The sequence below is a fragment of the Eucyclogobius newberryi genome, unplaced genomic scaffold, assembly GCF_026437365.1.
Source record: "Eucyclogobius newberryi isolate DKJ021-1_F unplaced genomic scaffold, fEucNew1.0.hap1 SCAF_3, whole genome shotgun sequence".
Classification (NCBI taxonomy): Eukaryota; Metazoa; Chordata; class Actinopteri; order Gobiiformes; family Gobiidae; genus Eucyclogobius; species Eucyclogobius newberryi.
Genome location: NW_027315945.1, coordinates 29,262,550 through 29,287,144, shown reverse-complemented (window position 1 = coordinate 29,287,144; position 24,595 = coordinate 29,262,550). Strand labels below are relative to the sequence as shown.

Here is a 24,595-nt window from a genome sequence, read left to right as displayed (position 1 = left end):
AAATTACCGCAAAAATCATAACATTGGACCATTTCTCACAGTAATAACAATACTACAATGTGTTTTGGATGTCAAAGAAGTAATAAACATAGAAGCTAACAAACGGCTCATTTTGTGGACATATTCAACAAGAAAATGCGAATAAATAACATAAAACATACGTCATCTTGATTGCCTACTCACATCTTTACTGTCTTCTTCTCTCGGTTCAATCTTGTAAGTGTAATTTCCATCAAAAAACAGCCCGCTGAAAGAAACAAACAGACATTAGCAGAAGGTGTAATTGTTTCGAAATATTATCCAGATTGTGACTCAGGAGCAGTCGACGTCAGTGATGCGTTTCAGTCGTCTGGAGGAGGCAATTATGAGTCAAAGGTTGCGTCTGCGCAGCCTGTTAAAAGCTTACAGTCAAGGATAAAGGATTAAAGTAAAGATTTTTAGAGTACAATCTTGCGGCGACGTGTTCCTGACCACGAACATATAGAACAAGGTCAGGAGAAGTGACCACAGAGTCAACGACAAAGGAAACATTTCTCTATCTATGGGAACAATAAAGTGTGACTTAACATGACTTTTCTGGTTTAGAATGTATAGAGATTGTTTCGTTAATCAATACAATGTCTGACGGGCAGTGGGATTGGGAGGACAGACGGGGGATTTTGTTTTCTGACTGAAACCAAAAAAGAAATCACACTGTTTTGACAGACCGGTCGATTAAAAAAAAAAATATTTTCCTCCATGGACCACTTCTTGACGATTGAGAGATTACACCTATTTGATGAAAAAGTACTTGTTATGAAACTAAAACTAAAGCTTCCGATATTTCCATTGAGTAATTATAATTCACCATAAATTAATTAAAGGAAGGAAGGAGCGGTCCATCCTCTTTTGATCCCAGCACCCTAAACTACACCAGACACAAAATTAATGTCAAAGGAACTTCAAAGCCATCATTTCCCATGGACCAAAGCAATATTATTCATCATAGTTAAAACTGAAAAAGGTCAGGAGGGATGAAATCAAATTAAATACAAAAATCTTGTCAAAATTAACACTGAGCTATATATATCATCTTGTCTTACGCTAGCTGTTTTTTATTTTTATTTTATTTGTATCTTTATTTATTTTCCCCCTGTATTCCTTATTAGGAAATGAGAGGTTTTGTCTATAGGAGTTTTTGTTTATATTAAGAGTGTTTTTTAAACTTCCTATCTGTTCTTTTCCTCTGTATCTACCTGCGTTGCAACAATGAAATTTCCCCATGTGTGTAAAATAAAGGATTAGTTTATCTTATATATCTTTTTTTAAATATATAAACAAATAAACAGACCAGAGCGTATAAATCAAACTAATAGCAATATAAAGTAGACATCAACTAAACATAAATGCAAAAAAAATCCTGGCACAATTAAAATAGATTTAAAAAAGTCTCATTTAGAGTAGTCCAAAGTCTGTCAAATTGGTTTCAAATGTCCAAATGAAGTTCAAATTGCGTTGCATTCCACTCATGCACATGCGGTAACAGACTTTTCAATGTATATTACAGTAAAGACCTGACGCAGCAGAAGAGAAATACTCAGCTCTTATGACTCCGTCTGACATGACATCACCTTTAAACGCTCTGATCCATTACTTTCCACATCATGGGAGCTCACGGAGAAAGCCTCAGCCGTTCCAGTTAATACAATACGTTAATGCACTTTTACACTGTTGTTCATCATTTAAATGTAGGGCAATATTGCGACAAAGCAGAATAAAACTGGCTTTAACACTTGTAGCTTGTAGTATTGTCATATATATACAGACGTTTCTATATTTTATCTGTAGAATATGGATTGCTTGTGCCGCCCTTGTCGCAGTAATAATAATAGTAGTTTGGTTGATACTTACTGTAACCCGTGGCAGGTGGACAGAGCCACATAGGACTGAGGGATGTCCCGGACTTTCCCCTGATAGTAGCAGTGCTCTCCTCCCTGCAAACAACACAAAAAGGGTTTCAAATACACTCATTTACAATCATAATCTGAGTTGTTTTGACTGTTAGATTAGTATACTTATAGGGCAGGGACTATTTGAGTGGTTTTTAGACGTTTTTAATAGCTTTTCAGGATAATTCAGCCTGAGGTGAGGAAAATTAGGAACATGTAAATCATCCTCATCACAAAGACAGAAGTTAAAAACATCTTGAATCCAAAAATATAAGCTATCCAAGTTTTAATTTTTTTTAAAATCAGAATCTTCTCAAATTAAGAGAATTAGAATCTCTGTTGGAGACTCCGGCGCCTGTGTCTGTAGATGTAATATCTTAGCCCTGAATGGCCCACAGCAAGGCATTTACCATCTCCATGGAGACAAGTTACAGGTCAGATCTGTGGAAAAGTGACCTCACTCACAGTAAGAAATAAAAAGCTAATAGAACGGTTTAATTCTAGACAGTGAAACATTCCAGGCAGGGCTCCAAAGATGAATTGTGACTAGTTGAGTATAAAAAATAATCTTTGTTATCTGGACTGTAGAGACTCTAAAACACATACGGAAAGGACATTGGCATTATTAAATCCAAATGTCAAAAAACAATGAACAATTTCCGATTTTAGACAATGATAGAACTTTATTTGTAATATTCTCCATCTAAAATCCTTCAGTCACAATATTTCAACCTGTTTTTAGTCGATAAAACTCAATGTACAAGTAATCATTTGTGACAGGCCTAATTCCAGGCAAAGCACTAACGTCACCATGGAGAAGACAGCAGACCCTCCACCAGAAAAGTGCACCTTTCTAATCATATCAATCCATAATGGAGGTTTTCCTTTTGGCTCTGCGCCTTCTCATCAGGAAATGTGCCTGACGCGATCAATCACGCAGAACTCATTTGCCAACACGTAATGTATATGTTCAGTTTGAGATTGTAGAGCCAAGAAAGAGCAGTAAGCACAGCACATAGCAACAGGACACTTGCACAAACAAACAGCACATTGAAATCCGTTCATTTTGACACTGTTTTAAATCTTCTTTTTTGCGTTAAATTAGCCCTGGTGGTCAAATATTTAATGTAGCACAACTATATCAATTTATCGTTCAATAAATGAGAGCTGGAGCAATCCTTTTCGGGTGTTTATTCTGCATTTTCTCTCTTTGCAAATAACTTCTGTGATTCATTAAACACACTAGCTAACTAAAAAATGTAAATGAAGCTAGCATTTACATTCTGCTTCATGCAAAGTCAGTGGCATGAAGTGATACATCAATATCATCGTTTATTGTGATATTTTCTGTAGCGAAATGACTTCAAAACGTGTAATTGTGCCACAGAATCTAGCCGTGAAAAGCCATATAACCCTTTTACTTTCAGTGCATGAATGTGTGACCAAATTTGAACCGATTTTTGCACGTTAAATGACTAAATAACCTCTTCCTGCGCCGAATATTGCAGCTGTGTGTGCTTCTCTAACTCTGCATGTGCACAGTTATTTCCTACAGACCTGTGTAACATCTGAGTGCTCCGTCTCACGCTGCCTAACAGCCATTAAGCAGGAAGCCCGGCCCCTGAGGAACTGTGGCTTTTATCACTGGATCAATTTCTGCACTTGGCTCTGATGCTAACACAACTTCAGGCGAGTTCTTGCCTTCTGGATTAAATATAAAAACGTATTCCAAGTTTGTACTATTTTCTTTCTGGGACACGGCTGGAAATAAACCAGGTTACAGCTCGCATTTCTGGTTTAGGATTTGGAAAATGAGGTCAGAGAACAACGTTTAGCTTGATAACGTATTAAGTTGGCTCAATTGCGGTTACAATACTAAACTAAAATGTCCAAACTAAAACACTGAATTATTAGAATGTAACTTTCAACACAAAAGAATGTCAGTTAGATGTTGGATGTCTTCTATAAAAAAATTCTGAAAAATTCTGTCACATTTCAGTTTCCAAAGTGCTGCACAGACACAAAGGGATAGTAAGTTTGATTTTCTTAAAAAACAATAAAACCAGTAAGGTCAAAACCAAGCCATAAAGCCAAATAATAAAACCATAAAATAGCAATAAATAAGGAAAACAAATTAAAATAAAAACACACAACTCATGCGGTGTTAAAAGCCAGAGAATGAAGGGGTAAAAGTATAGTGGTTATTAAGACGAGACTTAAAACACTTAAGACACGGGGGACGCAGAGAGTTCCAGAGTTTGGGGCCGACCACAGAGAAGGCCCTGTTCTCCTGGTTTGAAGTCTGGTCTGAGGCCCCATGAGCTGGAGCTGGCCCTCAGACCTCAAAGCGAGCGCAGAGGTGTAAATCTGTTTAAAGTCTTCATTTTATGCTCTGACAACAACTGACAACAATCACATATTTGCAGTTGAATAATTGCACCACTTTCTGAATTATTGTTAATGTGTAAAAATTGTTATTTTCGTTTCCTGTGGATAGTAATTCAATCTAGCAAAATCTTCCAAAGAAGTCTGACAGTTTCTGCAGCTCGCAAACATCTTGTCCAGGCTATTTTAAGAACTAAATTGTTGTTTTCATCTCAAATTGAGTGGAATTAAATGGCTGAACCTTAATTGATATAAAAAATGCATGTAGTCGAACGAGCGTGAGAAGCAGAGCTATTATGAAGAGCTACTAATTATAAGCAGCCACCTCCTCTTCCTCCTCTTCCTCCTCTGCCTCCTCTTCCTCCTCTGCCTCCTCTTCCTCCTCTGCCTCCTCTACCTCCTCTGCCTCCTCTTCCTCCGCTGCCTCCTCTACCTCCTCTACCTCCTCTGCCTCCTCTTCCTCCGCTGCCTCCTCTACCTCCTCTGCCTCCTCTGCCTCCTCTACCTCCGCTGCCTCCTCTGCCTCCTCTTCCTCCTCTTCCTCCTCTGCCTCCTCTACCTCCTCTGCCTCCTCTTCCTCCGCTGCCTCCTCTTCCTCCTCTGCCTCCTCTTCCTCCTCTTCCTCCTCTTCCTCCGCTGCCTCCTCTGCCTCCTCTTCCTCCTCTTCCTCCTCTGCCTCCTCTACCTCCTCTGCCTCCTCTTCCTCCGCTGCCTCCTCTTCCTCCTCTTCCTCCTCTGCCTCCTCTTCCTCCTCTTCCTCCTCTGCCTCCTCTGCCTCCTCTTCCTCCTCTGCCTCCTCTTCCTCCTCTTCCTCCTCTACCTCCTCTTCCTCCTCTTCCTCCGCTGCCTCCTCTTCCTCCTCTGCCTCCTCTGCCTCCTCTACCTCCTCTACCTCCTCTTCCTCCGCTGCCTCCTCTACCTCCTCTACCTCCTCTTCCTCCGCTGCCTCCTCTGCCTCCTCTGCTTCCTCTTCCTCCGCTGCCTCCTCTACCTCCTCTTCTTCCTCTACCTCCTCTTCCTCCTCTTCCTCCTCTGCCTCCTCTACCTCCTCTTCTTCCTCTACCTCCTCTTCCTCCTCTTCCTCCTCTTCCTCCTCTACCTCCTCTACCTCCGCTGCCTCCTCTTCCTCCTCTACCTCCTCTACCTCCGCTGCCTCCTCTATGTCTTCTACCTCCTCTACCTCCTCTTCCTCCTCTGCCTCCTCTACCTCCTCTTCTTCCTCTACCTCCTCTTCCTCCTCTTCCTCCTCTACCTCCTCTACCTCCGCTGCCTCCTCTTCCTCCTCTACCTCCTCTACCTCCGCTGCCTCCTCTATGTCTTTTACCTCCTCTACCTCCTCTACCTCCGCTGCCTCCTCTATGTCTTCTACCTCCTCTACCTCCTCTACCTCCGCTGCCTCCTCTATGTCTTCTACCTCCTCTACCTCCTCTACCTCCGCTGCCTCCTCTATGTCTTCTACCTCCTCTACCTCCTCTACCTCCGCTGCCTCCTCTATGTCTTCTACCTCCTCTACCTCCTCTACCTCCGCTGCCTCCTCTATGTCTTCTACCTCCTCTTCCTCCTCTACCTCCTCTGCCTCCTCTGTCGCCTCTCGCCTTGTGTTCGACTTATCATTGTCCAAGCTTCACTGTTTGTGAGATGTAATCTTGTCAGACCACTTATCTCCGCTCTGATGGTAATTAATTATCAGATAAAAAAAACAAACACTACACATAATTAAGAAAAGGACACTCAAACCTTTCAAAGGGTGTTTATAACTTATTTTCTGACCATGGAGCACTAAAAGCCTTTTTTATCAGGGTAAAATGGCTTCATAAGACTTTTTCCCAACTAAAACCATGTCTAGATGCTACTTCTTGAAAGCTTTTGTTATTCGATTATCCTGAATGACTGAGGCGTAAATATCCCGATGCAGCATTGTTTCAGGCTCGAGGCAAATGCTGAAGCACATAATGACGTTTTGTTTTGTGGTTGCAATTAGATTTGCAATTTGTGTTTTAACAATAGGAAGTAAATATTTAAACGCATCCATGAGAATTGAAAAAAGACTAAAATAGGCCTTTGAACTGACAAATTAATAAAATAATCAAGTTTGTAGAGATCTAAACTGCTGTTAGCAGTTTTTATGTAGAATACGACAGGACATGTTGTTTGGGGAGGAAATTATGGTATCGGTACTTTTATCTTGGCTGCTTCCGAAGAGTGCACACGCTTTTTTGCTCGCTCCGCTTGCTATCGCTGCTTTCCTTATTTATTTTGCTTTTTAATCAGTTTTTGTCTTCCAAACATTTTTGCTTTAGACTTTTTCAAGTAAACCAAGGATTTTAAGAACATTTTTCCAGTTTTAACGACATATCTGACGCCAGCGACATGTCCGGGCAAAGAAGGGAGAAAGACTGTGAACACTGTCGGAAATATCAACAAGAAATTAATGAGCTGAAAACACGGATATTTGTTTTGGAATCTGAAAAAGTTCTTCACGATACCATTCCTGTGTCAACCGACGGTAAGAAGAGCACACTTTTTACAAGAAAAACTGCTACTTTCAACCTAAACCGCAGTGACTCTGTGTCGTTTCCAAAACTGTCTAAAAACCAGAAAGACCAGGCTGTTTCTTGGAACAAACTTGGAGCAAAGCCTAAACGATACAAAGATAACGTGAAGTCACCTAAAATACAGCTCACCAACAGATTTTTACCACTTTCAGAGATGGAATTAAATGAAAAAAGGAACGATGACGTGGCCAAAATACAGCGAGGAGGAACTGTGCCAAAAGCCAAGGTCACACGGATTGTTTTGATAGGAGACGGGGCGATAAGTCACGTGACGCATGAAAAGATAAACACACATTATTTTCCAAGCGCCACTGTTTCTGAGATAACGTCACTCCTTCCAAATATTATGGCTAAGCATGGAGGAGCTAAACAGCTGATTGTGCACGTGGGTGCAGTGGACATGCGGCGGGAACAGACTGAAGTTTTGAAAAAAGACTTCTTGAAGTTATTCGACGTGCTTGATAAAATGGAAATCAAAACTTTCATAAGTGGACCTCTTCCAAACATCGACAGGAGGATAAACAAGTTTAGCCGGCTTCTTCAGCTGAACACATGGCTGTCCAAAGAGTGTTCCCCGAGATGACTACACTACATTGAGAACTTCTATCTATTCTAGAAACGAGAGGACCTGTTTAAGAGAAATGGCCCCCACCTATGCAGAGGTGGAGTGAGGGTGCTGACAGAGAACCTGCTCCACGCTCTGAGGCATTGGACTGGGCCTGGACAGGGTCCTGAGCAGATAGTTAGAGAAGAGAGGAATGAGAGAAGAATTCCTGCTCCATCAGCCAAAGACCGAGCCAATGTTTCAACATCAAAAGCACCACAACCTCAGCCTCCACCAAAGGATTCATCAGCAGCTGCTCCACCACCACCAGCAAAGGATTCAGCTCCAGCTGCTCCACATTCACCTCCACCGCCTCCAGCAAAGGAACAATCTTCAAAGGCCTTGGACCCATCTGTGACAAGCCCAACAACATCCCTGTCATCGCCCCTGCCTTCACACCAGCCCTGGGTTCCCCCTGCAACATCTACTCCCACTAAAGATTCATCATTCTCCTTCTCATCTCCACTCTCACCCATGGGCCTTCCCAGCCATTTTGAAAGTCTGATCAAATCAGGCATTAAGATGGCTCCACTCACGCCCAATATAGCAAGGGCTATGTCAATACTTATCAACTCTTCCCTGCACAAGCCGACTACACCAACAAAAGCCCCACCACCCATCCCCCCTCGCCTCTCACCTGGTCCCAAACTCTCCTTGGCTACAAAAGCCCCACCACCCATCCAACCTCGCCTTTTACCTGGTATCTCCCATAGCTAGGATGCACTGGGTCTCAGCGTTGCCGGGACTTATTGTCACATTAAAAATCAAACCAACCCGGGGCCCTATGTAAAAAGAGCCCCCCCTAGTGCTATTTCTGTAGTCACATCATCACACAGATGGAAAAACAAAATGCGAGTCAGGCCCAATCTGAGAAATGTGATTCATATTCCCTGTGAAAAGATAAAGCCCAGTCCCACTGAAACTAGTCTGAAACTTGCTGTGCTAAATGTCAGATCTTTATGTAACAAATCTCTCTTAATTAATAATTTTATTTCTTCTTATAATCTTGATTTTATGTTTTTAACTGAAACATGGCTTGACAAAAACACAGGAAATGTAGTTCTGATAGAATCTGCTCCACCCAACTTTAAGTTTGAATCTGAAACACGAGAAAACAAAAAAGGGGGTGGAGTCTGTGCTGTCTTTAGAGATGAAATAATTACCTGCAGGTTGTCTTTTGGGGTGTTTTCATCATTTGAGTATGTATCCTTTAAAATGGAGCTAAAACGGTCTCCATCCATTCTCTTCATTGTTTTATACAAGCCTCCCCAGCACTGCCAAGGTTTTATTGATGATTTTACTGAGATGCTTTCAGTCATATGCACAGACTTTGATGGTTTGGTCATTACAGGTGATTTCAATGTGCATGTTGATAATATTTGTGACAGAAACGCTAAAGAGCTTGATGCTGTCCTTGAAACCTTCAGTCTTACTCAGCATGTGAGAGGCCCCACCCACAGCAAAGGACACACTCTAGATCTCATAATTACAAAGGGGGTAAATATTTCAAATGTTAATGTGATCGATGTTGCTCTGTCTGATCATTTCTGTGTCTTCTTTGACCTGTCTGTTTCTCCCCAACCTCCGGTTGGTCCTGCAGTTGTTCAGCGGAGACACATAAGTGATGGCACAGGTGCACTGTTTATGGAAATGATAAACTTTGAAAATGTCTCATGTTCTAATGTAAATGATTTGTTGAACTCTGTTACATCTAGTGTTTTGAAAGTTCTGTACACCATCGCCCCTATAAAGGCTAAAATGGTTAAAAATAAGCAGAAGGCGCCGTGGAGAAATGATGATTCGGTCAGGGCACAGAAAAGGGAGTGCCGCAGGGCCGAACGGAAATGGCGCAAGTCAAAGCTCCAGGTTCAAAAAGAGATTTGCAAAGAAAAGCTGAACATGTACAACCTAATCTTATGTAGAACTAGGGAAAGATATTTTTCTGAAATAATTGGAAGCTGCAGTAACAACTCGCGTGTCCTGTTTGCCACAGTAAACAGATTAACAAACCCTCCAGCTCAGCTGCCGTTAGAACTCATTTCCACATCCAAGTGTAATGAGTTTGCATTATTCTTTAATGACAAAGTTCAGGGCATTAAAAATGCTATAAATCCCACAATGCAAAAAATTACCCTAAAACCACCAAGACACTTAGAGCTAACTCACTTTGCACCAGTAACTGACAAAACTGTCCATGAGATCATCACCGGTCTGAGTTCATCTACATGCTGCCTTGATGTGTTACCCACCAGATTTCTAAAGTCTGTGCTGAACAGTTTGTTAGCACCATTCACTCACATAATTAACATGTCGCTTCAATCTGGAACATTCCCAATGTCTTTGAAAACTGCGGTCATAAAGCCTCTCCTAAAGAAGAGCAGTCTTGATGCCGCAGTACTGAGTCATTACCGGCCCATCTCTAATCTGCCATTTTTGGGCAAAGTCCTTGAAAAGGTTGTTTACAAACAGCTCACAGATTTCCTCTTAATAAACAACTCATTTGATGTTTTTCAGTCAGGTTTTAGACCTCATCACAGCACTGAGACTGCTCTTGTCAAGGTGACAAATGACATCCGCCTGAACACTGACACGGGCAAAGCCTCAGTCTTAATTCTGTTAGATCTGAGTGCTGCTTTTGACACTGTCGATCATGGGATCCTCTTACAGAGACTAGAGGACTGGGTGGGCATCACTGGCACTGCCCTAAACTGGTTAAGGTCCTATCTGGAAGACAGGAAGTACTTTGTTGAAATTGGTAGCTGTGTCTCAGACCACATGACCCTGACCTGTGGAGTGCCCCAAGGGTCAGTCCTGGGTCCCCTTCTGTTCAACCTCTACATGCTGCCGTTGGGTCAGTTGATACGCAGTGAAAATGTGTCCCATCACAATTATGCAGACGACACTCAGATCTATGTTTCACTATCGGCAGGTGACTATGGACCAGTAGATTCACTCTGTCACTGCATCCAACAGATCAGTGTGTGGATGCAAAACAACTTTCTCCAGCTGAACTCAGACAAGACTGAAATAATCGTTTTTGGCCCACAGAAACAAAGAGAAAGTGTTAGCGGTCACCTCCAGAGTCTCGCTCTAAAACCTACAAACCAAATTAGAAATCTGGGGGTAATAATGGACTCAGACTTGAACTTTAATAGCCACGTCAAATCAATAACATCAGCAGCTTTTTACCATCTAAAAAACATTGCCAAAATCTAAAATATAGTGTCAAAACCAGATTTAGAGAGACTTATCCATGCGTTTGTCTCCAGTAGATTAGACTACTGTAACGGCCTGCTCACTGGTCTCTCCAAACGAGCTGTAAAACAGCTGCAGTACATCCAGAACGCTGCTGCTCGGGTCCTGACTAGAACCAGGAAGTATGATCACATTAGTCCTGTTCTCAGGTCTCTGCACTGGCTCCCTGTGGCTCAGAGAATAGACTTTAAAGCAGCTCTGCTTGTGTACAAGTCTCTCCATGGCCTAGCACCAAAGTACATCTTGGATATGTTAGTGCCATATGAACCATCTCGGACTCTGAGGACCTCAGGGACCGGCCTCTTGCTGGTGCCCAGAGTCAGGACAAAACATGGGGAATCTGCGTTTCAGTTTTATGCAGCTAAAATCTGGAACAGTCTTCCTGAAGATGTGAGACAGGCTTCTACTCTGACAATGTTCAAATCTAAGCTAAAAACAGTTTTGTTTAGCTGCGCATATGACTGAAAGGATTTTTTCTTTGCACTCTTCTCTTTTGTTTGTGATTTTATTAGTTTAGAAAATCAGTTGGATTGATAATTTTTAATTTAGTTAATTTTATTGTATTTCTGTTTCTGTAATTTCTTTGTGATTTGAATGCATTTTTCCTGCTGTGAAGCACTTTGAATTGCCTTGTGTATGAAATGTGCTCTACAAATAAACTTGCCTTGCCTTGCCTTGCAGCCTTTGGGATTTGCTAATTGCGTCCATTTAAATTGTAATTTTTATATGATGAATTCATAAATTAATAGCAGCCCTAGGTTGCTGAATGTCCCACACCACTCTCTTCCCATTTAATGCTACTGTTGTCCTGCCTTTGTGACAAAAAACAAGCAAACAAATCATTATAATTTGAATCTTGGACCTGATTCTAAACACAACATGGAAGGTGTGAATCAGCTCTTTATCCCTCTGTGCGTCGAGTTAAACAGAGGAGCCTCTGGTTCTTAATCTCATTAGATGTTTCAGTGTGTAGTGCAACATAAAGATCCTTCTCTTAAAGGATCTAATATCGGCCTAATCTTCTTCTTAACACAGGATAATCCCCACTCTGACTGTGTGTGGTGGACCACTGTGGACAGGATTAGAGCACTTAAACTCACACATTTGTCATTTTACCTGAGTTGGCTGAACTGTATTGTTCCCCTTGTGAATACTAAAGCATTGATTAGGCATTGACACCAAAGAAGGGGAAGTCTGTGAGGAAATGACAGCTGTATTATTATTAACTGATTATTTAATATTGGCTCTATCTTTGTGTGAATATAGGAGTCTGTATTGCACATGTTTAGCATTGGCCTTTTTTTCCCTTCAGAAAATTGTAACAGATAAATAAACTGATTTTAAATTGTGACACAAAAGATGAAAAAGTGAAAAACAAATTCCTGTAAAAAGCTCAGAAACGTCCTTCTAAAATAAAGTATTTAAGCGCATTTAAGAAAGTGAAAATGATTCCTGCACAAATTTGTTTTTTACAACGTGCACAATTTGCCTTTACATATTTGTCATGGATTGTAAGTAACAAAGCAAAAACATAACTTACATTTGTAATAACAGCAGTCCCCTTTCCAGATAAATGCCTCTCCACATAGTCCGACGACAGGAGATCACTGCAAAGGAAAAGACAGAGTTCAAATGTTTGTGGATTCATGTCTCGCTCATCAGTTTGTGCTGTGATGTCAAACTGTTATAGTTTTATTGTGGTGGCATAAAACCTCAGCACATCACATTCTGACTAATTGAGAGCAGTGCACGAGAGATTAGGCTATTTTCAGCACACAAATACAATTATCCAAAGCAGCCCATCAAAAGGGGCTCCAAGTCTTGCACTGTCCTGTTATAATCTTCTATTATGTATGGAAGGATGTGAGTTATTTATCTATACTTTTATATGTGTAACTCTGCTACTCTCTGTGCCTCTTAATTGCCCCTTGGGTACAAATAAAATTATTCAATTCAATTTAAATACATCTAGAACAGTCAGGACCCAAAGATTCTCAGAGGTATAGAAGGATGTATAGAAAAGAGGTTCAAATTTGATTGTGTGAATTTCAATGAAAGCATGGAATGTTAATTGCTTCCATAAAGTATTTTATAATCATTACAATTCTATAACATCTTTATTAACCATAAAGTAATTATGTTATGTTATAAAATAGGAGTCGCTGGGAGGAATCACCGATCCAAAACACCAACACAGAATAGTAATGTTCATAAATTCCATTAAATATAATTAAACTTTCTATAGTGCTCTCCAAGGACTCACCAGTAGAGGTGACTTTTAACAGAACCCATGAGGGATTTCCTACCTCAACTTTACCCCAACTACAAAAAGGCCTTGATTTCTAAACCACTAGTCACTTTTGGACTGGTTTGACCAACTTCAGCACGAGCCAAAACACTTGGTGAAACATAAACATAATTCCACACATAAAGTTGCAGATAGGAATGCCAAGATTATTCATTTCAGATAAACATATATACGCCAAAAACCTCTAAATACATCTGGCTGTTTATGTGACAATATCATTACTTTTTCATCCAGAAAGTTTGATTTCATAAAGCTAGTGAGGGAAGAGTATCCATAAGACTTGTGAAAGAAAGCAAATCAATGTTGCTATGTCATAGTGTCAACAATTGTAAATAATTGTAAAATTGTGACGTTACAACAATAATTGTAACACTGAAATTAGATTTTTTGACATCAGTGGCAGATATTTTCCAAAAATATTCCCTGCAGCGCCACAAAAGTGAGACCAAACATCAAACGGGGGAACAACTTACGCCCTGAATCCCCTGCACATAAAAATAAAATATATCGTGCGCATCAAGGTGGAGGCATGAATACTGCAAGGGAACGAGAGAGAATGGAGGGATGGACATAAATAAGGCGAATGAGTGCGTGTGCTTTCTCAGCAGAGCCATAGATCCCAATGGAGAGCCACAGTGCAGGCATAATCAGCGACAGAGATGTATGGGCTGCGGCCGCATACACGCGGGAAAAGTGAACGGGTAAGCAGCAGCAGCAGAACAAAAATAAGATGACATAAACGCCTCGGTCCAGAATCTCTTCCGACTCAACGTACGTGCAGAAAACACAGCCAGAGACGTACTACAAAACGTTGCTGCAATGTAAATAGTTACATCAGCACAGTGCTTATTTTGGTCTACCTTTGCTGACTCAGTGGATTATGATATGCAAAAACAATACACCACTAGAGAACTGCGATTTGTACAAGGCGTTTAAGTTGACGGCCGAGTAAGATGTAGCCAAAATAAAGGTGTTGATCAAACTATGTCAGGGGCCAAAGAGGAACAAAACATAAAAACAAGAACTTTGGACGTTTTAGTACAGTACAATGAAAAAGGAATATATAAGAATTCAATTGTGTATAAGTGGGACCAAGGGAAATTAGGCTGCAGAAAAACAAGGTCATGTTGCTGACTGCATGAGAGATGACATAATGCTTTTAGACAAACAAAACATGCCAAAATAAAAGATTGTATCCTCCATTTTATTCTATTTCAAGAAGCAAGAATTGATTTTCCCCGTCACACCTGACAACGAAATTACATACATAAGCATCAATCAATCAATCAATCAATCAGCGTGTGTAATTGTAGAAGTGCAGGTCTGCTGAAACATATATTCACTAATGTAAGGAAGGCACGTATAGCATGTAAACACAACAACATGACAACATTTTCATTGAGGGAAAAGTGCGGATTTTGTTTGCGAGATACAGACTAAAGTAAACTCTTAGTCTTCATTCAAGTGGTCTCTAAACATGTTCATAAAAAGTCCACGTCTGATATTTCACCTGGAACCTTATTTTTTCAATTAGTCGAATAGTCAAATGATTGTTTATATTCTTCATTCAGACTTTTTGAATACATTTATCAACTAATTAAAGGTTGAAATATGGTGATGGTGATTGAAGGCTTCTTAAAATATGGAGAATATTTAAAAAGAAAGTGTATTATTATGATAAAATATATACCACTACAATAACTGAGGCCCACACTAAATGTGATGTTCTCTATATGAAACATACATGTTACAGACTGCACTGGCCCTGGGTTAACAAGCACCCTTTACCCCTGGTGTGGAGTGAAACATGTTTATATTATAAGAGCAGCATGACTATTAGTAAAACAACACTAAACTCTAACATAGATGTTTCATGGTGATGTTTATTAAAGACCTATATTATATAATGAAGGTGTAAACACTTAAGAATTGCACAGGAACACATGTTTTCAGGGTTTGGCAAATATTTTGAATCTCCCCTCGTACTGGGGGGACATGACATAAAAGTTCAAAGTTGATTTAGTGTAATATTTTAGCTTCAAAGCCTGATATCAAACAGCCTCTTCAGTCATGTGATGAGCAGAGTCTGCAGCAGAGCCTGGTCCTCTGGGTGTGCGTTTTAGGCCTGTGATGTCTGCGCTCTTCTCTAATGGACCGCCCCGATAACACATTTCAGCTTTAATTGTTACAGGATTTAAATCATTTATTGGACAAAGACGCAGGCTCTTAATCAGACTACTGTGCCCCTCCCCCACGCCCAAACAAACAGAGTCACCCCCTGTTTGAGTTAACGTCATATACAGAGACAACTTACTGTAATGAAGCAATGGGCCGCTTTGAAGGGAACACCAGGGGAATAGTGTCTTGTCAACTTTGTTTGGTGGAACTAAGGAGGTCTCATAAACAGGCTTTGGCTCACAAAAAGATGAAAAGAACTGCTTAAAGGTGCGAAAGCAAATGTTTAATTGTTAGGTATGTTTTGTCTATAATACAGCATTGTTCCTAAATGCAGGACAAAGAGCCAATTAAAATGTAAAACGTATATTGAAATCTTTTGTGTGAACAGTGATGATAATTATAGAAAAATGTATAAATATTTCTGGATTATTGTGCTCCATTTTACAGTCCTTACTTTGTCTGATATTTAAATCTCAACTGATACATTGAATGACATATTTTAGCACTATTCTGTTGGATTGAAAAGTTATCATTATTGAGAAACTTAGAACAATTTCAATATAAATATTTGTATATGACAACTCGTATACATACTAATATCATATATACTATATCTCACATACAAATGTATTATATTGTGCGACAAGACTGTGCTGTAACACTTATCCTACTTTTAAAACAGCATGAAACCTCTCACAACACACTTTCTCTCTAAAATAACTGCTACCTTCATTGTTTAAGATTTTTTGTCCCCATCTCACAACACACTTTCTCTCTAAAATAACTGCTACCTTCATTGTTTAAGGTTTTTTGTCCCCATCACCATGACGACGTTTGTTTCAGAGCCAGTGGTCAATCACAGCTGTCAGTCAGAGCGAAGGTTTCACTTAAGCCTGCACAGTTTCAGATACATTTACATAGTAATCACAAGCCTCGCTCTACTTCACGTCTAATGCCAGCCAACTCTCACTCAGTCTGAGCTTGAAAATGGAAAAACACTTATTGAGCGGGTGCAAAGAGTCTGCAGAGCTCGGAGCGGTGGGATCCGTCTGCTTGTCCATCACGTCCAACTCCAGCGGAACATTTTACTCCGGAGTCGCTTTTATTGTGACGAGTGCTGAGCCAACACAGTGTGGAACTTTTTAGTCCAAGAGTCTGTCGCTTAGCACCACTTTGGCGATTGTGGTAAAAGGCAGACACATAATAAGAGTGATGGGGCTATTCATGGCTTTCAGTCACACTACCTTTTCCTTGTTATGAATGCCATTTTGAAGACATACTTTTAATTGTTATACGTTAAGTCCCAATTTGTATCACTTTGACGTCTGACTCCGTGGATAGTGAATGGAAAGTCTTTTTGGAAGGATTTGTTGACACCCACAAACCACTGGGTCAGCAGTTCAAATATCACCTGACTGCACACTGTGTACTGCAAACATGGCTTCATAAATTAAGATGGAGAACAGGAGCTTACATTGTCACAGCAGCTGAGGCTTGAGTGCTAAGAAAATTCCTGTTTTCACCTCCCTCCTATCCCTGCCCATGTGTCTGTACTTACTTACTGAAATTAAGACGCAGAGTGACAATTCTACAATGTCACGTTGCCACTTTTCACAAATAAATGCATGTAAATACAAATCTGTTGCTTGATACAGAGAAATGTCCCAATGAAGAGGCGGAGCTTATCAGTTCTGCAGTTTTGAACAGAAAGTCAATGGACCTGTTTCTAAGCCATTATCAATATTGCAATGTGAATGAACAAAATGTAAAATGGTGATCTACTTATGTTATACTTCAATACTAAGAAACAGAAAAAGCATAATATGTCTCCTTTAAAAGCGTACTGCACAACACTTCACTGTATTTGGTGCAGTTGCAGTTGCAGTAAATTCAAGAAGCTGCACTTTGCATAATAATGATGAAACATCCCTAAATGGACAGGTGCCAGTCTGCTGTTTGTGTAAAATAATGTTTCCACACTGAATGCTGTTATTGGAAACTTTGAAAACTGTAAATTTATCCCTTGAAGCTTCACAAAATTTAATCAGAAATGCCTGAGCAGAGCAGTTTCAGGTTTTCTGAACTCTGGAGGCTCTAGAGAGAGAATGGGTTGCAGATGTGTTTTATATTGTTACATTGTTTGACTTCTGTCTGTTTTTAAATGTTCTATATGGATCTCTCGAGTCTGAAATTTTATTTGATTTTTGAACCTTTGAAACTCACGGCTTCAAGTCCTTTCAAATGACAACAATCACGCCTTTGTGGTTGAATAATGGCACCACTTTCTGAAACAGTTGTGAAGGATAGGCCAGATAATTACAGAAATATTAATCATAAACCAGGTCAAAACCTCTGCAATCCGACAGTTAAAAGGAAAATTCAACCATAAAATTGTGACCTGTGCTCCACCTCAATTTCAAACCGGTTTCTAGTATGTTGTGATATCACGTGAATGTAACCTTTTCTACATAATTCAGGGTCATTATGTTGACGGCAAAAGTACAAATTTACATTAGAATAAAACCACAAACAAAACATCCAAAACAAATCAATGCCCGCACACAGCCGGCATGTGCCTCTGTCCCCTGTCTGGATCTGTCATTTAACCCTGTCATAAAAGGGTGAAGCTACACAAAAGAGCAAGACGTGTGCTGTGTCAGGGGTCTGAAAAGGGGGAGGGGAAAGAGCATTGAAGAGAAAGAGGAGAGATGGAAAGGTGGATAACGAAATACAGATTTGAAAAGCAGAATAGGTTTGCGTTGTGTCTGTGGGGAACGCTACAGCTGCATTCACCTGCCCCGGCCCCGGCCCCGGCCCCCCGTCCTCTCCCACTGAGGCCTCATTAAAGGTCTCCTGGCTGTAATTCATTCATTCACCAATCACTTTACATCAGTGCTTGGGGAAAACTGGAGCTTACAAAGAAGAAGAAACATTACAAAACAAAATATACTGCCTTGTCATTACAACAACAAAAAATAACTGGTACAATGTTTGTATAATTCATGTGTTTTGAGGACTTTTGATCATTCAAAAAATATTGTGTTTTGTATAGGTAATTGCTAAGGCAATAGCTAGATTGTCATCACTAAAACCATTGAATGCCCGAAAATATGCATATTTTTAAACTCATTTTCTGTTCAAATGGCTATTCAACTATCCTGATTCCCTGATCCTCATTTTAATATAGAATTGTGGTTTTAAGCTAATTTCTACACTGTAAGATCAATAACGTTTTATGTTTTATGTAAAATTAGATGAGAACAAGGCTAAAACAAAAGTACAACAATCTTTATATTTCATCATAAAACACTACAATACACTCATGTGCAAATCGGTGCCAAGAAAGAATATACAGGAAGAGAAGGAGTGTGTGACATGGCAAACAATAATAATATCACAATTTTCTTGGAGTGTGATTGTATCACGATTCTTATACAGTTTATTTTTGTATTGCCTTTTAGAGGTAAAAAAATCATCTTCTTCTGCAGAAAGTCGCTCTCGATGGGCGAGAAAAAGCTGCATTGAATACAAAAATTGTGAATAACGACGTGACGATTTCACCTAAAATTGTCACAGAGATGAGTCTTTTAAAAAATCCTTTAAAAATATATAAATAAATCAAGATAAAATGCTTGTGATGCTGCTCTCTCTTATAGCGTTCCGCCCTACAGTCCAAATCGAGAGGGCTGCTGAATTATGCATCGACTCCAGTGAAGCTGCATGCATCAAACAAACACGTGGAGCGATGGCAACGTGCAAGACTCTTCACTGCTGCTGGTAAACACTGACTTTTGGCAACATCAAAATAAAACCTTGTTAGAGAATACAGTATGTTTAGATAAATGGGCATCGCAGATCAAATAAGTTTGTGCTCTTCTGTTGAATAAAGTCTTGCTCCTGTCTGCGTCTGCTGGCTGTGTATTTCTTTGTATTGGTTAATCCTTTCAGATGGAGGTGGTTGGGGCTTTTATAAAAAGGGGGGAGGTCTAAGAAGATGGTATAAGAAAGCTTTTAAGGGGTATAAATGGTACCTTGTGAAATTCTGAGATAACTGTGCTCACCAACAGTATTGACTGACAGATCCTAATCAACAGCGATGGAATTGTATTGGTCATTTCTTCACCAATAATACTGATACTGGTATTGGATATTGTTGCTGATCCAGAAAACAAAATGCTAGATTGATTGAGTATTGGGTATCGGTTCCATGATATGAGTTCAGCTGTTATCCCGGAGTGGCTATTATCGGTAGTTGGATGTTATAAAGACTATAACTGGCTGAGGTTGGGCCAGAATGTCTCGTAATGATTGAACTTTTATTCATACAAAGCTGTTTTCTGTGGTAACTTCAGAACCACAGTCACAGCTGGGCCAAGTCTCTGTTCAGGCCCATTCAAACTCCAGTCAAACGGCCTCATTTCAAAACACAACGCAACACGATGACTCGAGCGCTAAGTTATGTGTGACTCTGTTTGAACATAAAGACTACAAATAAGTGAGCAGTGTATAAGAGTATATTCAGGAGGAGAAATAACTGGGCTATGTGTTTGTTGGATAATGTTTGAGCTTTTATAGGTAAGAAACCGTTCTGTACTTGAAGCATAAACAACATTCAGATAAAACATTTGGATCATTGTTATTTGTCAATCGTTAACGTATCTACAATATATAATATTAAGCTCTTTTAACTCTTTTTTAAATTTTTTTTTTTTTTACTGTTAATCTCTGTTTTTGTCTGTCGCCTTTCAGATTTAATGTCTAATGGGTTGTAATGTCAAGTGATGCATCTGATGTTGTCTGCCTTAGGACAAAGGATGAAGTTATGCTATGCTTGCTAACTCTGGCATGTTTATGTTGAAGCTGCCTGCTAGCACCTAATAAGCACCTAATATGTCCTAATTCAAACAAATAATTACATTCAACAACCTGGGCCTTTCTGTGTGTGTGAGTCTACACGCTTCTCCCCAGTGTTTGTGTGGGTTTTGTTCCAGGCACTCAAGGTTAAATCCTCCTCAGTACTCCTGGCCAAGCTGATCTGACAAGGTCGCCCCAGCGGCATTGAAGGATGGGTCAAATGCAGAGTGAATTACCCTCCCCTTAATAAAGTATACCTTAACCCAGTGGTTCTCAATCTGTGGGTTATGATTTTATGTCAGGGGGACCCCAGATGATATGGAGTGAATTTGAAAATTGATAATAGTCTTGAATAAGGCTTGACGACCTTCAAATCCAGTGATAAATATACTTTATTTTTTGTTGTTAACCCTAACACCTAACACCTAACCATATCTCCTCAAAATAAAATCAAACATTAGATACAAGGCTTCTTTATCACTTTGGGAGTTGCCCACTTTTTATTCTATGTTGGAGTTGTTGTTTTTAGGGTCGCAACTGAAAAAGGTGTAGAACCACAGCCTCAACATTACATCAACCTTACTTATGACATAATTAAAAGCTCAGAAAATCCAGTTTGGCAGAAGGTGGGACATCCGAGCACTTCTCTCTGAAAACTCGCTCACATATAATATCTATGTTCTCCATCTTTGCTGCACCTACTCACGCCACCCACCCGCGTTCAAGGATGCATGAAGGACACCATCGCACGTTCTTTTTGACTTTCGTCCATCCCTTCTTCACTACTTCTGTCCTCCACCTCCACCGCTCTGTGTTTTTCTCATTAAGTACACAGTAAATCAGATCACGCCTCGCTGAAATAAATTACAGAGTCGAGGACAGAGGAGGAGAGAAGAGAGGCAGAGGAGGGGAGACGGAGAGGTGGAGGAGAGGGAGTGAAAGAGAGGGCAGGAGAGTCAGTTATGAGGGATAGAAAAGAGAGCGAGGAGGGAAAAAAGAGGACAGAAATGGAGGGAGAGAGGCGAAAGAGACAGGGGGAGGCACTGACCGAGAGAGGGAGGGATAGAAGGATAACGGTGAGGCAAATATAGAGAGCAGATATAGGTGGAGAGATAATGGGGGAGAGAGTGGAAGAGGAGGAGAGAGACAAAGAACAAGGGAGGAGGAGGGGGAGGTGAGAGAAAAAATGAGTGAGAAGAGACAGGGTGAGGAGGAGAGGGATAAAGGGGGAGGGAGGAGGATAAACAGTGATGAGGGAAAGAAAGGAGAAGTGGAGAGACAAAGAGAGGAGAAGAGAGAGAAAGGTGAGGACAAAGGAGGAGAGGAAGAGAGGAAACGAGAAAGGGAGAGAGATAAGGGTGAGGATAATATGGAGAGGTGATAGAGGAGGAGAGGTAGAGAGAAATAAATGGGGAGGGAGGAGGAGAAACGGGGAGAGAGATAAGGGTGAGGAGAATATAAGATAAGATAGGATTAAAGACAGTGATGAGGTGGAGAAAAGACGACAGAGAGAAAAGAGGAGGAGAACGATAGAGACTGAGGGAGGACAGAGAAAGAAAGAGAAGGCGGAGGAGAAAGAGAGAGATAAAGGTGAGGCACGTAGGAGTTAAAAGAGGAGGACACAGCGATTAGGGATAGAGAAGAGAGAGCGGCGGGATATGGGTGAGAGAGTGGGGGGGGGCGAGCATGTAACGATGTCACCAGGCGAGGGGGAGGGACACGTGGGCCAGTGATGAACGATCTCCGAATGGGACGGGGGAGAGGGCTAAATCATGTATATGTGACGAGCGGTGTTCGAACAAGCTGCACGTGTCACGGGTGTGCAGGTGTGCGCCGGGGAACAGGGAGCGGCTCGTGTGGGAAATAAGGATGAAATCATGAGAAAATGTTGTGATACGAGTTTGTCCTTGTGATTCTAGGCCAAAAAGCAACTTTGTCCACCATTCTAATCCCAGCTGATGTGACCAAAGGCCGTCTTGAGTCAGTTTAGTGTTGTCACGAAACCAAATTTGATTTCAATACTAAGGAACAGACTTGATACTAAATGTCTCTTTTTTTAATACAATAGACTGCAACTTGTATCACATAAGGTAAGGTAAGGTAACTTTATTTGTACCCGAGGGTAGATTTGGTTGCAGATAAAAAAGAGTGGGCTGCTCACACACACATAGACAACATTAATGACATTGACATGATGATTAATGACAAAACGGACAGTGACATAACAGAGACGACTAGTGCTCCAGACATAGAGACATGGATAACAAGTGTGCAAACAGTTATTAGTGTCAAAATACAGCGGATAAAATACAGAGTAAAAGCCATCTTAGATACAAAACACTAGTCCAGAATAAATAAATAAATAGATTAAGAAGGCTGTACAGTCCATATATTAATAAATTAGTGTGCAGTCTGACCATTTGTTGTCTGTAGTCTGGCTATTTAGTATTATAGCCAGACTATAGACTAGAAATGGTCAGATCACATATTAAAAGTATATTCTCAAATGTTGCCATGTGATCCAAGACCAGACTAAAACTATTCAGGAAAAGTCCAACTTTGTCTTGTTTATTTCATTTTTCAACATTGATATTTATAGCAAAGTGTAGTTAGTTTTATTTTTTAGTTTGTGTCAATCCATTCAGTTCAGTGTTGTGAATTACTACAATACTAACTAGTGTCATTCTCCCTGTGCGTCAAATAAAGCAGACACATTTTCCCAATGGTACAATTGTAACTTGACCAGTCGGAAATGTTAAGTATAATTGAGAGATTAAGCAGATATTATACCTTTATGTTTTCTTCAGGAACACATGACACAGGCAGTGGCTTCACAGTGTCCGAACTCATGATACAAACATTCTAATTAGGCCCGAGCGCCACAAGCTGGCGAGAGGCCTATTAATCTCGTAAGGCCGTGCGAAGCACGGCTGCGAAAGTGCGCACGTAGTGCGCACGAAATCGAGCGTGAAGCGCTCGCCCACTTCCAAACACTCACTAACGCACTCCTTCACTCATGCACGCCCCGTGCATACTAATTAGTAGTAGGAAAATGGAACATTACCATTACCGCACTAAACGAGCACTTTACATTGAGATCCCCATATAAAGCACTCATTTGCGCTAAGTAGCTCACGAATACGTTCCCCATCTCTTGCATGTTCCGTGCATATAAGCATGTAATGCAAAAATTGAACATTATTACTGTATAGAGGGCCAAAAACACAAAGTGGGCGGAGCCCACTCAAAATTAACGAAAGTACCCGTCAGTGACCAGGGACCCACACCATGAGGTAGGAAAGCGCGAGCGCTTTCCGAAAATGTATAGTTTATGATATTTGAAAAATGGGAAACATTGTTTTCGCATCGGAATATTATTCTTTCTTCTTCTTCTTCTTCTTCTTCTTCTTCTTCTTCTTCTTCTTCTTCTTCTTCTTCTTCTTCTTCTTCTTCTCGGGACCAACCCCCCTATTTTTCACCCAGTGAACATTGACGAAAAGTCACAAAAATGTTCACGCCTCTAAAAATCGTGCCTCTCTACATTCTGGCTATTTCCCTTTTCTAAAATAAAAAAAATTGGCGCGTCAGCGCCCCCAAATGTACCAAAAATGCATTGAGAGATGGGAAATGACCCAAAAAAAATCTGATCGTAGAATCATGAAATTTGGCGCAGAGGTAGATGGTGACAAGAGAAGTAAAAAATATTATTACGGCAACGCCGTCCGCCCAACCAAATGTCGGCCATATTGCTTCAAAAATGGCTAAACATGACTTCGGAGTTTTTCCAAACGTCGTACTTTTACGAACTCCTCCCAGGGCGTTGGCCCTAAAAAGCTGAAATTTGGTGAAAATGCTACTGAGGAGTGGGACATCAAAAGTTATCCAAATTACATTGATACCTCTCACGGTCTCTGTGCGGCGAAGCCGCAAACTGTAGCTAGAATTTCAGAAATCTCCCATATTTAAAATTTCTGCCGTTTGCGCAGATAAAGTCCGAATTGCGTCAAATTAGAATCAGTTGTTAAACTCTTTGCCCTAAACCTACTCGAAGTGAAATAAATTCATTTGGCGCCACAGCGCCCCCTACAGATTTTATATGGAGGTTAAATGTTTAGTTTTGCGAAATTATATGAAATTTGACACACAACTCAATTTTAGCATCCCCATCAAAAAAGTCAATGAGACCCATGTCATAATTGTTATGGCGTTGCCGTAACGATGACCGAAACCTTCCATGTTATTCCAATGGGGAAATCGCCAGAACATGTTTACACTTTAGACTTTCACAAACTCCTCCCAGGGCGTCAGCCCTATTAACCTGAAATTTGGTGAGACTCATCTTCAGGGGTGGACCATCAAAAGTTATCCACATTTTCATTCAAAGAGTCACGGTGTCTGTGCGGCAAAGCCGCACATTTTGCCAAGAATTCAAAATAAAATAGCTTTTTGATGGTAAAACAAAGGGGAGAAGATGTGACAGCGTCACAGATTCAGCAGTAGGCGTAATAAAAGGACAATTGGGGCGCGT

At 40.5% G+C, this 24,595-nt stretch overlaps 1 protein-coding gene across 3 annotated transcripts in view; it reads right to left on the bottom strand.

Moving 5' to 3' along the window:
- adam22 (ADAM metallopeptidase domain 22) overlaps positions 1–24,595 on the bottom strand; it is a 75,487-nt gene that overhangs the window by 38,285 nt on the left and 12,607 nt on the right. For all 3 annotated transcript variants that reach the window (XM_072461347.1, XM_072461348.1, XM_072461349.1), the window contains exons 4-6: positions 12,268–12,334; positions 1,891–1,973; positions 184–247 (exon numbers count right to left, since the gene is read on the bottom strand). In XM_072461347.1, the coding sequence (XP_072317448.1) occupies positions 184–247; positions 1,891–1,973; positions 12,268–12,334 (214 nt within the window). The remainder of the gene's footprint in view (positions 1–183; positions 248–1,890; positions 1,974–12,267; positions 12,335–24,595) is intronic.